Source organism: Oncorhynchus mykiss, chromosome 7 (assembly GCF_057628025.1).
Source record: "Oncorhynchus mykiss isolate SJ-2025 chromosome 7, ASM5762802v1, whole genome shotgun sequence".
NCBI lineage: Eukaryota > Metazoa > Chordata > Actinopteri > Salmoniformes > Salmonidae > Oncorhynchus > Oncorhynchus mykiss.
In genome coordinates this window covers 85,728,721-85,741,725 of record NC_143028.1, presented here as the reverse complement: position 1 = coordinate 85,741,725, position 13,005 = coordinate 85,728,721, and the positions used below count along the sequence as shown (strand labels likewise).

At 43.8% G+C, this 13,005-nt stretch overlaps 1 protein-coding gene across 4 annotated transcripts in view; it reads left to right on the top strand.

Moving 5' to 3' along the window:
* The window catches only part of tsen2 (TSEN2 tRNA splicing endonuclease subunit), a 39,255-nt gene that overhangs the window by 8,084 nt on the left and 18,166 nt on the right, over window positions 1-13,005 (top strand). For 2 of the 4 annotated variants that reach the window (XM_036984372.2, XM_036984371.2), the window contains exons 6-7: window positions 4,301-4,351; window positions 4,461-4,599. In XM_036984372.2, coding sequence (XP_036840267.2) covers window positions 4,301-4,351; window positions 4,461-4,599 — 190 coding nt within the window. Of the gene's footprint in view, window positions 1-2,805; window positions 3,037-4,300; window positions 4,352-4,460; window positions 4,600-13,005 lie in introns of those variants that run through there. The other 2 variants (XM_036984374.2, XM_036984375.2) reach the window with 2 other exon arrangements.

Here is a 13,005-nt window from a genome sequence, read left to right as displayed (position 1 = left end):
TATTGCCTGCTACCATGACTCGTTGCGAACTGTGTGAAGACTATTTCTTCCTAACTAAGACAGCCAACTTTGCCAAACGGGAGATGATTTAACAAAAGCGCATTTGCGAAAAAAGCACAATCGTTGCACGATTGTACCTAACCATAAACATCAATGCCTTTCTCAAAATCAATACACAGAAGTATATATTTTTTAACCTGCATATTTAGCTAAGGAAATCCAGGTTAGCAGGCAATATTAACCAGGTGAAATTGTCACTTCTCTTGCGCTAATTGCACGCAGAGTCAGTGTATATGCAACAGTTTAGGCCGCCTAATTTGCCAGAATTTTACGTAATTATGACATAACATTGAAGGTTGTGCAATGTAACAGGAATATTTAGACTTATGGATGCCACCCGATTCCGTATTTCACGGAAAGAATGAACTTCTTGTTTTTGAAATGATAGTTTCCGGATTTGATCATATTAATGGCCTAAGGCTCGTATTTCAGGGGGTTATTATGTTATAACTAAGTCTATGATTTGATAGAGCAGTCTGACTGAGCGGTGGTAGGCACCAGCATGCTCGTAAGGATTCATTCAAACAGCACTTTCGTGCATTTGACAGCAGCTCTTCGCTGTGCTTCAAGCATTGCGCCGTTTATGACTTCAAGCCTATCAACTCCCAAGATTAGGCTGGTGTAACCGATGTGAAATGGCTAGCTAGTTCGCGAGGTGCGCGTTTCAAACGTCACTCGCTCTGAGACTTGGAGTAGTTGTTCCCCTTCCCGCGGATTTTGTGGAGCGATGGGTAACGCTGCTTCGAGGGTGGCTGTTGTCGTTGTGTTCCTGGTTCGAGCCCAGGTAGTGGCGATTAGGGGGACGGAAGCTTTACTGTTACACTGGCAATACTAAAGTGCCTATAAGAACATCTAATAGTGAAAGGTATATGAAATACAAATCATATAGAGAGAAATAGTCCTATAATTTCTATAATAACTACAACCTAAAACTTCTTACCTGGGAATATTGAAGACTCATGTTAAAAGGAACCACCAGCTTTCATATGTTCTCATGTTCTGAGCAAGGAACTTAAACGTTAGCTTTCTTACATGGCACATATTGCACTTTTACTTTCTTCTCCAACACTTTGTTTTTGCATTATTTAAACCAAATTGAACATGTTTCATTATTTATTTGAGGCTAAATTGATTTTAGTGATGTATTATATTAAGTTAAAATAAGTGTTCATTCAGTATTGTTGTAATTGTCATTATTACAAATAAATACATTTAAAGTATCGTCCGATTAATCGGTATTGGCTTTTTTCTGGTCCTCCAATAATCGGTATCGGCGTTTGAAAATCATAATCGGTCGACCTCTACCCTTTACTCAGTACTTTGTTGATGCACCTTTGGCAGCGATTACAGCATCGAGTCTTCTTGGGTATGACGCTACAAGCTGGACACCTGTATTTGGGGAGTTTCTCCAATTCTTCTCTGCAGATCCTCTCAAGCTCTATAAGAGTGTATGGGGAGCGTTGCTGCACAGCTATTTTCAGGTTTTTCCAGAGATGTTCAAGTCAGGGTCTGGCTGGGCCACTCAAGAACGTTCAGAGACTTGTCCCGAAGCCACTCCTGCGTTGTTTTGCTTGTGTGCTTAGAGTCGTTGTCCTGTTGGAACCTGGTGAACCTTCTTCCCAGTCTGAGGTCCTGAGCACTCTGGAGCAGGTTTTCATCAAGGATCTCTCTGTACTTTGCTCTGTTCATCTTTCCCTCGATCCTGTCTAGTCTCTGTCCCTGCCACTGAAAAACATCCCCACAGCATGATGCTGCCACCACCATGCTTCGCCATAAGGAAGTTGCCAGGTTTCTTTCATATGTGACGCTTGGCATTCAGGCCAAAGAGTTGAATCTTGGTTTCATCAGACCAGAGAATCTTGTTTCTCGTGGTCTGAGAGTCCTTTAGGTGACTTTTGGGAAACTCCAAGCGGGCTGTCATGTGCCTTTTTACTGAGGAGTGGCTTCCGTTTAGCCACTTTACCATAAAGGCCTGATTGGTGGAGTGCTGCAGAGATGATTGTCCTTCTGGAAGATTCTCCCATCTCCACAGAGGAACTCTGGAGCTCTGTCAGAGTGACCATCAGGTTCTTGGTCACCCCCCTGACCAAGGCCCTTCTCCCCCGGTTGCTCAGTTTGGCTGGGCAGCCAGCTCTAGGAAGAGTCTTGGTGGTTCAAAACTTCTTCCATTTAAGAATGATGGAGGCTACTGTGTTCTTGGGGACCTTCAATGCTGCAGACATTTTTTGGTACCCTTACCCAGATCTGTGCCTCAACGCAAATCCATCTTGGAGCTCTACGGACAATTCCTTTGACCTTATGGCTTGGTTTTTGCTCTGATATGCTCGGTCAACTGTGGGAACTTATATAGACAGGTGTGCCTTTCCAAATCATGTCCAATCAATTGGGTTTTACACTAGAAGCTTATTACCTAAATTGGAACAATTGAAAGTGTGGGTTCACAGATATGTTGGTCATTACTGAGACTTAGTTAAGGAAGAGTGTTGTGAATATTAACCTTTCTGGTTATAACCTTTTTCGGCAAGGCAGATCTTCCAAAGGTGGGTGAGTGGCAATCTTTACCAAGGATCACCTACAGTGCTCGATTGTCTCCACGGAGTCTGTCCCCAAAGCATTAAACTTTCAAATAGCTTTGTTGACTGTTGCTGGGTGTTATCGTCCACCATCAGCACCGGCCTGTACCCTACCTGCCCTCCCTAATCTCTCTCCTGACGCCTTACACTAATTCTGAATTGGTCTTTCTAGTGCGTTGTGGGACAAGGATATCCCTGCTGGCCAAACTCTCCCCTAACACGGACGACGCTGGGCCAATTGTGCACTCCCCCATGTGTCTCCCGGACGCGGCCGGCTGCGACAGAGCCTGGACTCGAACTCAGAATCTGTAGTGGCACAGCTAGCACTGCCATGCAGTGCCTTAGACCACTGCACCACTCGGGAGGCCATCACAGATGAACTTTTAACAAGGTACACCTGTTAATTTAAATGCATTCCAGGTGACTACCTCATGAAGCTGGTGGAGAGAATGCCAAGAATGGGCAAAGCTGTTATCAAGGCTACTTTGAAGAATCTCAAATTAATTTTAGATTTAACACTTTTGGTTTCTACATGATTCCATATGTGTTATTTCATGTATTCACTATTATTCAACAATGTAGAAAATAGTCAAAATAAAGGAAAACCCTTGAATGAGTAGGTGTCCAATCTTTTGACTGGTACTGTAGGTGAAAATACATAATTGGCGTACATTGTCGTAAATAGACAAGATATTGGGTTTCTTAAACAAGACGCAGGTGGAGCCAGGTAATTAAAGGAGGTGACTAGTCTTGCAAATTAATTTTGTATTTTGAGTCTCGACACAATTCTATCTCGGAGCTGTACGGACAATTCCTTTGACCTCATGGCTTGGATTTTCTCTGACATGCACGGTCAACTGTGGGACCTTTATATAGACAGGTGTGTGTGTGTGCCTTTCCAAATCATGTCCAATAAGTTGAATTTACCACAGGGGGACTCCAATCAAGTTGTAGAAAAATCTCAAGGATGGTCCATGGAAACAGGATGCACCTGAGCGGAATTTCGAGGCTCATAGTAAAGGGTCCAAATATTTATGTTTTTTGTTAATACATTTGCAAACATTTCTAAAAACTTGTTTTTGTTTTGTCATTATGGGGTATTGTGTGTAGATTGATGACGGGAAAAAATATATATTTAATCAATTTTAGGATAAGGCTGCAACGTAACAAAATGTGGAGAAAAGGAAGGGGTCTGAATACTTTCCAATGCATTGTAGGTTACATCACGAGCTGTAGTTGACTATCAACTTTGCTGTGGGATCGTGGAAGCTGCAGGTGATCTGAGCTATTTGATAGGCTAGCGGTAGGCCTATAAGTGCACTTGATTTGCTCTCCAGGCCCGGTAGGCAGAGTTTGTACCTTCAGACACACGAAATGGTTCAAAATTGGAACACTGACTACCCTGTTCGCAGGCCAGCTGAATCAAGTGCACCTACCGCTACCAGACAGAGCTAAACAAAATAGGAATGCAAGGCTTTATCATTGGGCTTTTTACAGAAATGTTTGGCGATCTACTAGGAAAGGCTTGGAGATAGTTGATCACGATTGACTGGTTAGTGACCACTGATCTATGGGATAGATGCCATTTTAGACATTAGGAGTAGGCTCCTCCCTCTAAGACTGCCCTGTATTTTTCTGATCTTTTGAACATTATTTTCTTCTTTCAGGCTTTCTTCTTGGTCTATGCATTAGGATGCCTTTCAGTTTACTACAATGAGGTAAGAAGCTACAGTCTTATAAACATATATGTCTTATTAACTAAAGCCTTTGCTGTTATGGTGCATGTTTGTTTAGTGCGAGTCTTGCTTATTCTGACTTACTCTTCAGGAGCCATTGTCGGTGCTCCAGCTGTGGGAGATGTTCCGGTCGGTTCAGCCCCACTTTGAGACGTCATACATGGCCTACCATTACTTCCGCAGCAGGGGGTGGGTGCCCAAGCCTGGAGTGAAGTACGGGGCTGACCTCAGTGAGTTAATAATTCATTAATTGTAAACTGTTCTAGTGCCCTTGCCAATTAATTTATGTATGTATATTCACAATACCTTTCAAAAGTTTGGGGTCACTTAGAAATGTCCTTGTTTTGGAAAGAAAGGCAAATGTTTTGTCCATCAAATTGATGAGAAATACAGTGTAGACATTGTTAATCTTGTAAATGACTGTTGTAGCTGGAAACGGCAGATTTTTCTTTTAACTGTGGCCAGCTACCAAGAACTGTGGGCTCTCCTTCTCCGTGGCCGACGTAAGACATTTAAACGTGTTAACCCTCACAAGGCTGCCGGCCCAGATGGAATCTCTAGCCGCGTCCTCAGAACATGCCCAGACCAGCTGGCTGGTGTGTTTACAGACATTTTCAATCTCCTTATCCCAGTCTGTTGTCCCCACATGCTTCAAGATGGCCACTGTTGTCCCTGTTCCCAAGAATGCAAAAGTAACTGAACTAAATGACTATTACCCCGTAGCACTCACTTCTGTCATCATGAAGTGCTTTGAGAGACTAGTCAAGAATCATATGACCTCCACCTTACCTATCACCCTAGACCCACTTTGCTTACTGCCCCAATAGGTCCAGAGACGATGCAATCGCCTGCACATTGCCCTATCCCTTCTGGACAAGAGCAATACCTATGTGAGAATGCTTTTCATTGACTATAACACAGCATTCAACACCATAGTACCCTCCAAGCTCATTAAGCTGGAGGCCGTGGGTCTCAACCCCGCCCTGTACAATTGGGTCCGCCCCCAAGTGGTGAAGGTAGGAAACAACAGCTCCACTTCGCTGATCCTCAACACTGGGGCCCCACAAGGGTGCGTGCTCAGCCCCCTCCTGTACTCCCTGTTCACCCATGACTGCGTGGCCATGCACGCCTTCAACTCAATCAAGTTTGCAGACGACACTACAGTGGTAGGCTTGATTACCAACAAAGACGAGACGGCCTACAGGGAGGAGGTGAGGGCCCTCGGAGAGTGGTGTCAGGAAAATAACCTCACACTCAACAAAACAAAGGAGATGATCGTGGACTTCAGGAAACAGCAGAGGGAGCACCCCCCCCCCCCCCCAAATTTGGCTTGTCCCCAAAAACACTCACAAACCTTTACAGATACACAATCAAGAGCATCCTGTCGGGCTGTATCACCGCCTGGTACGACAACTGCTCCACCCACAACCGTAAGGCTCTCCAGAGGGTAGTGAGGTCTGCACAACGCATCACCGGGGGAAAACTACCTGGCCTCCAGGACACCTACACCACCCGATGTCACAGGAAGGCCAAAAAGATCATCAAGGACAACAACCACCCGAGCCACTGCCTGTTCACCCCACTAACATCCAAAAGGCGAGGTCAGCACAGGTGCATCAAAGCAGGGACCGAGAGACTGAAAAACAGCTTCTATCTCAAGGCCATCAGACTGTTAAACAGTCATCACTAACATTGAGTGGCTGCTGCCAACATACTGACTCAAATCTCTTGCTACTTTAATAATAAAAAATTGGATGTAATAAATGTATCACTAGCCACCTTAAACAATGCCACTTTATATAATGTTTACGTACCCTACATTACTCATCTCATATGTATATACTGTACTCTATACCATCTACTGCATCTTGCCTATGCCGTTCGGCCATCGCTCATCCATATATTTATATGTACACATTCTTATTCATTCCTTTACACTTGTGTGTGTATAAGGTAGTTGTTGTGAAATTGTTAGGTTAGATATTACTGCACGGTCGGAACTAGAAGCACAAGCATTTTGCTACACTCACATTAACATCTGCTAACCATGTGTATGTTTCCAATAACATTTTATTTGAGGTTCACCTTAAATCAAATTTTCTTTGTCACATACACGTGTTTAGCACGATTTGCGTGTTGCAAAATACTTGTGCTTCTAGTTCCTGACAGTGCAGCAGTATCAAACAAGTAATAGCTAACAATTTCACAACAAATACCTAATACACACAAATCTAAGTAAAGGAATGAAGAATATATAAATATATGGATGAGCGATGTCAGAGCGGCATAGACAGATACAATAGAGATGAGTAATGCATGATATGTCAACATTATTAAAGTGACTGTGTTCCATTTTAATAGTGGCCAATGATTTCAAGTCTATGTACAGTCGTGGCCAAAAGTTTTGAGAATGACACAAATTCAAATTTTCACAAAGTCTGCTGCCTCAGTATCTTTAGATATTTTTGTCAGATGTTACTATGGAATACTGAAGTATAATTACAAGCATTTCATTAGTGTCAAAGGCTTTTATTGACTATTACATGAAGTTGATGCAAAGAGTCAATATTTGCAGTGTTGACCTCTGCAATCTGCCCTGGCATGCTGTCAATTAACTTCTGGGCCTCATCCTGACTGATGGCAGCCCATTCTTGCAGAATCAATGCTTGGAGTTTGTCAGAATTTGAGGGGTTTTGTTTGTTTACCCGCCTCTTGAGGATTGACCACAAGTTCTCAATGGGATTAAGGTCTGGGGAGTTTCCTGGCCATGTCGATGTTTTGTTCCCCGAGCCCCTTAGTTATCACTTTTGCCTTATGGCAAGGAACTCCATCATGCTGGAAAAGGTTTTGATTTGATTTGATTTGATTTGAAAGGCATTGTTCATCACCAAACTGTTCCTGGAAGGTTGGGAGAAGTTGCTCTCGGAGGATGTGTTGGTACCATTCTTTATTCATGGCTGTGTTCTTAGGCAAAATTGTGAGTGAGCCCACTCCCTCAGGATGCTTTACTGTTGGCATGACACAGGACTGATGGTAGCGCTCACCTTGTCTTCTCCGGAGAAGCTTTTTTCCGACGCCCCAAACAATCGGAAAGGGGATTCATTAGAGAAAATGACTTTACCCCAGTCCTCAGCAGTCCAATCCTGGTACCTATTGCAGAATGCAAAGCTGAGCTGTAGTCGATGAACAGTATTCCTACGTAGGTATTCCTCATGTCCAGATGGGTTAGGACAGTGTGATTGCGACTGCGTCTTCTGTGGATCTATTGGGGCGGTAAGCAAATTGGAGTGGGTCTAGGGTGTCAGGTAGGGTGGAGGTGATATGGTCCTTGACTAGTCTCTCATAGCACTTCATGATGACGGAAGTGAGTGCTAAGGAGCGATAGTCGTTTAGCTCAGTTACCTTAGCTTTCTTGGGAACTGGAACAATAGTGGCCCTCTTGAAGCATGTGGGAACAGCAGACTGGGATAGGGATTGATTGAATATGTCGGTATGTCCAGCCAGCTGGTCTGCGCATGCTCTGAGGACACGGCTAGGGATACCGTCTGGGCCGGCAGCCTTGCGAGGGTTAACACGTTTAAATGTTTTACTCACGTTGGCTGCGGTGAGAGTCTGCAGGTGTTGGTAGCGGGCCGTGTCTGGGGCACTGTATTGTCCTCAAAGTTTGAGTTTATTTTATTTTTACAGGGACAGTGCACATTAATCAACGTTTCAGTAAAAGTGCTGGTTTTAGCCAGCCGGCTAATTTTCAACCGCAGTCCCTGGGCAGGTTATTAAAAACAATTTACAATATAGACAATCATTGAGCAGGGAGCACACGCAGAGCAACATAGGACAAGCCAGACGTAGCATACAGACAGAGCAACATAGGACAAACAAGATGGAACATACAGACAGAGCAACATAGGACAAGCAAGACATAGCATACAGACAGAGCAACATAGGACAAACAAGATGGAACATACAGACAGAGCAACATAGGACAGGCAAGACATAGCATACAGACAGAGCAACATAGGACAAGCAAGAAGGAACATACAGACAGAGCAACAGGACAAAAAGCAGCAAGACAAAATTCATAAAAGCAACAAAGTGTTTCCACACCTCACAAGCTACAGACAACAGACAACATGGAAAGCGGCAACAAACAACTAGGGATTATGTTCACAAATCTGATTGACCTTTAGCCATGTCTTCATGCATCTTGTGAAAGTGTGATATGTGGTGCAGTTGTGTGTCTGATGGCAGTGTATTCCAGACATGGGAAGCTTTCACAGAGAAAACGGATTTACTAAAGGTGCTTTTCCTTAAGGGAACTATACAGTCACCTCTCATGGCAGACCTTGTGGATCTGCTGCCATATGTTTGGGTTTTCTGTTTAACAAACATACTGAGTGGAAGGGGAGCCAGGCCATTTAGGATACTGAATATAAGACATGCGTCGGTGTATTGCACAAGATTTTCCCAACTCAGGAGCTCATGCTTTCTGAGGATGTAACAGTGATGATGGCTATTGGGCTTTCTATCAAGCACTTTGAGAGCCTGTTTGTAGACAGACTGAATAGGTTTTAATGTTGTACAGCAAGCTTGGGCCCAACTAGTCAAGCAGTATGTTAAGTGGGGAATTATCATAGATTTGAAGTACAGTTTTGCTACCTCTGTAGTCAAACAATTTCGTATAAATCAGAAATTAGCTAGGTTGAATTTGGTTATTTGAATTTTTCACATGCTTTTTAAAAGAGGTTGGAATCAAGTATGATGCCAAGGTACTTAAAATCATAAACCACTTGGAGCTTCTCCCCTGGCTCATAGACATCTGGCTCAGTGGCATCTGTTGCCCTCTTTGTGAAGAACATGCAAACTGTTTTTTTCACATTGAGATGAAAACACGAGTCACTAAGCCACTTTGTAACCTGGACCATTACAGTAGTAAGTTCTTGTGCAGCTTCAAATCAAATCAAATCAAATTTATTTATATAGCCCTTCGTACATCAGCTGATATCTCAAAGTGCTGTACATAAACCCAGCCTAAAACCCCAAACAGCAAGCAATGCAGGTGTAGAAGCACGGTGGCTAGGAAAAACTCCCTAGAAAGGCCAAAACCTAGGAAGAAACCTAGAGAGGAACCAGGCTATGTGGGGTGGCCAGTCCTCTTCTGGCTGTGCCGGGTGGAGATTATAACAGAACATGGCCAAGATGTTCAAATGTTCATAAATGACCAGCATGGTCATAATAATAAGGCAGAACAGTTGAAACTGGAGCAGCAGCACAGCCAGGTGGACTGGGGACAGCAAGGAGTCATCATGTCAGGTAGTCCTGGGGCATGGTCCTAGGGCTCAGGTCCTCCGAGAGAGAGAAAGAGAGAAGGAGAGAATTAGAGAACGCACACTTAGATTCACACAGGACACCGAATAGGACAGGAGAAGTACTCCAGATATAACAAACTGACCCTAGCCCCCCGACACATAAACTACTGCAGCATAAATACTGGAGGCTGAGACAGGAGGGGTCAGGAGACACTGTGGCCCCATCCGAGGACACCCCCGGACAGGGCCAAACAGGAAGGATATAACCCCACCCACTTTGCCAAAGCACAGCCCCCACAACACTAGAGGGATATCTTCAACCACCAACTTACCATCCTGAGACAAGGCTGAGTATAGCCCACAAAGACCTCCGCCACGGCACAACCCAAGGGGGGGGGGGGGGCGCCAACCCAGACAGGATGACCACATCAGTGACTCAGCCCACTCAGGTGACGCACCCCCTCCAGGGACGGCATGAGAGAGCCCCAGTAAAGCCAGTGACTCAGCCCCTGAATAGGGTTAGAGGCAGAGAATCCCAGTGGAAAGAGGGGAACCGGCCAGGCAGAGACAGCAAGGGCGGTTCGTTGCTCCAGAGCCTTTCCGTTCACCCTCCCACTCCTGGGCCAGACTACACTCAATCATATGATCCACTGAAGAGATGAGTCTTCAGTAGAGACTTAAAGGTTGAGACCGAGTTTGCGTCTCTGACATGGGTAGGCAGACCGTTCCATAAAAATGGAGCTCTATAGGAGAAAGCCCTGCCTCCAGCTGTTTGCTTAAAAATTCTAGGGACAATTAGGAGGCCTGCGTCTTGTGACCGTAGCGTACGTGTAGGTATGTACGGCAGGACCAAATCAGAGAGATAGGTAGGAGCAAGCCCATGTAATGCTTTGTAGGTTAGCAGTAAAACCTTGAAATCAGCCCTTGCTTTGACAGGAAGCCAGTGTAGAGAGGCTAGCACTGGAGTAATATGATCAAATTTTTTGGTTCTAGTCAGGATTCTAGCAGCCGTATTTAGCACTAACTGAAGTTTATTTAGTGCTTTATCCGGGTAGCCGGAAAGTAGAGCATTGCAGTAGTCTAACCTGGAAGTGACAAAAGCATGGATTAATTTTTCTGCATCATTTTTGGACAGAAAGTTTCTGATTTTTGCAATGTTACGTAGATGGAAAAAAGCTGTCCTTGAAATGGTCTTGATATGTTCTTCAAAAGAGAGATCAGGGTCCAGAGTAACGCCGAGGTCCTTCACAGTTTTATTTGAGACGACTGTACAACCATTAAGATTAATTGTCAGATTCAACAGAAGATCTCTTTGTTTCTTGGGACCTAGAACAAGCATCTCTGTTTTGTCCGAGTTTAAAAGTAGAAAGTTTGCAGCCATCCACTTCCTTATGTCTGAAACACATTCTTCTAGCAAGGGCAATTTTGGGGCTTCACCATGTTTAATTGAAATGTACAGCTGTGTGTCATCCGCATAGCAGTGAAAGTTAACATTATGTTTTCGAATGACATCCCCAAGAGGTAAAATATATAGTGAAAACAATAGTGGTCCTAAAACGGAACCTTGAGGAACACCGAAATTTACAGTTGATTTGTCAGAGGACAAACCATTCACAGCTTGTAGTTTGCTCTTTGCATGCACATATATCACTGTATCATCTGCATACATTTGAACTTCAGACCCAGTACAGACAGAAGGCAGATCATTAATGTACAGGCTGAACAGGAGGGGCCCCAGTATTGACCCTTGGGGCACGCCCACATCATAGCTAAGAGTGGGCGACAGCTCATTGCTCACTCTGACACATGCCTTCAAGGTATGATTTCATCCATCTCAAGGCATCGGGGGAAAAGTTGAACTTGGACAATTTTGTAATGAGAATCTCATAGTTAACATTATCAAAAGCCTTCCTTAGGTCCAGAAACACAGCCCCAACAACGCCCCCTTTGTCCATCTTGGACTTCACATTTTCCAGAAGAAAGCAGTTGGCCATTTCTGTGGAGTGTTTCGCTCTGAAGCCAAACTGCATGGAGTGTAATGTGAAGGGGCTGTTGTTGAGGTGGGCAATCAGTTGTTCTGCTGCACATTTTTCAAAAACCTTTGACACCACAGGTAGTAGTACTAATGGGCCTGTAGTTACTCACGTCAGCAGGGTCGCCAGATTTAAAGATGGCCGTTATTATGGCCGTTTTCCATACCCTTGGAAACACCCCGATACCAATAGATGTGTTTGTCCCCATTACTAAGGTCACCATGAGTGACTCTTTGTAGTTTTTAAGAAAGGTGGAGTCCAGCCCAAACACATCTTTGGCTTTAGAGTTCTTTAGTGAGCTAATCACCTTGTTCACCTTATGATGAAGACAGCTTGAGCGTCATTTACTAGCACTGAGCCCAAGAATCCAGTGGAGGGGTTCTGTGTCAGTACACTGACAGAGTCAATAAAGTAGGAATGCTCTAATTTGGATCTTAGGGCTATTTTTAGAGCATCTCGTTCTTTCATCAATTTCCAGATTTCTCCATTTAGCCAAGGAAGAATGCTCTTTTGGCCAGGTTTGGATTTGATTTTCTTTAGGAAACCATTTATTGTAGTCTGGATTGTGGATAGAAAAACCTGACTATCAGCTTCCACATCTGTATAGGACAAGAGATCATTCCAGTTAATTCCCTTAATTGCGTTTTCAAAATAGCTTAATTCACTCTTAGGTATTCTTAGTTGATCCGGCTTTCTAACAGTAGAGAGGTTAAAGCTGCTCTTAGACAGCTTTCTGGCTATAAGTGTCAGATTATGAACAGATAGCCCAGTAACCATATTGAATGATTTAGTCACTCTCTCTGGTTTATTACTGAACACCAGGTCAATCTGTGTTTTAGAACAACAAGTCACGCTGATTGGCCCTTTAACTGGCTGTGTAAGGTCAAAGGTATTAGTGATCCGTTTGAGGGTTTTCCTACAAGACTTGTCTTCATAATTAATATTAAAATCTCCCATTTAAGATGACCTATTTCCCAAAATCACATTCCCTAAGCATGTTATTAAACTGATCAAAAACACACTTTTGGTGGAAGGTGGCCTATACATTCCAATAAGGGTAAAAGACATTTGGGGAGACAGTGTAACGTTCAGGCCAATACATTCTAGTTCATTATCACATGACCACTCAATTTGTTTACATCGGGGATGTGTTCTTTAATGTAAATCATCACACACCCCCCCTCTTCCTTCAATACTGTCTCTCCTGAGAACATTGTAGCCAGGCACAATAACAGCAGCATATGGAGAGTTTTTATGGAGCCATGTCTCTGAGAGGCAGAGGAAGTCAAGGTTGGAG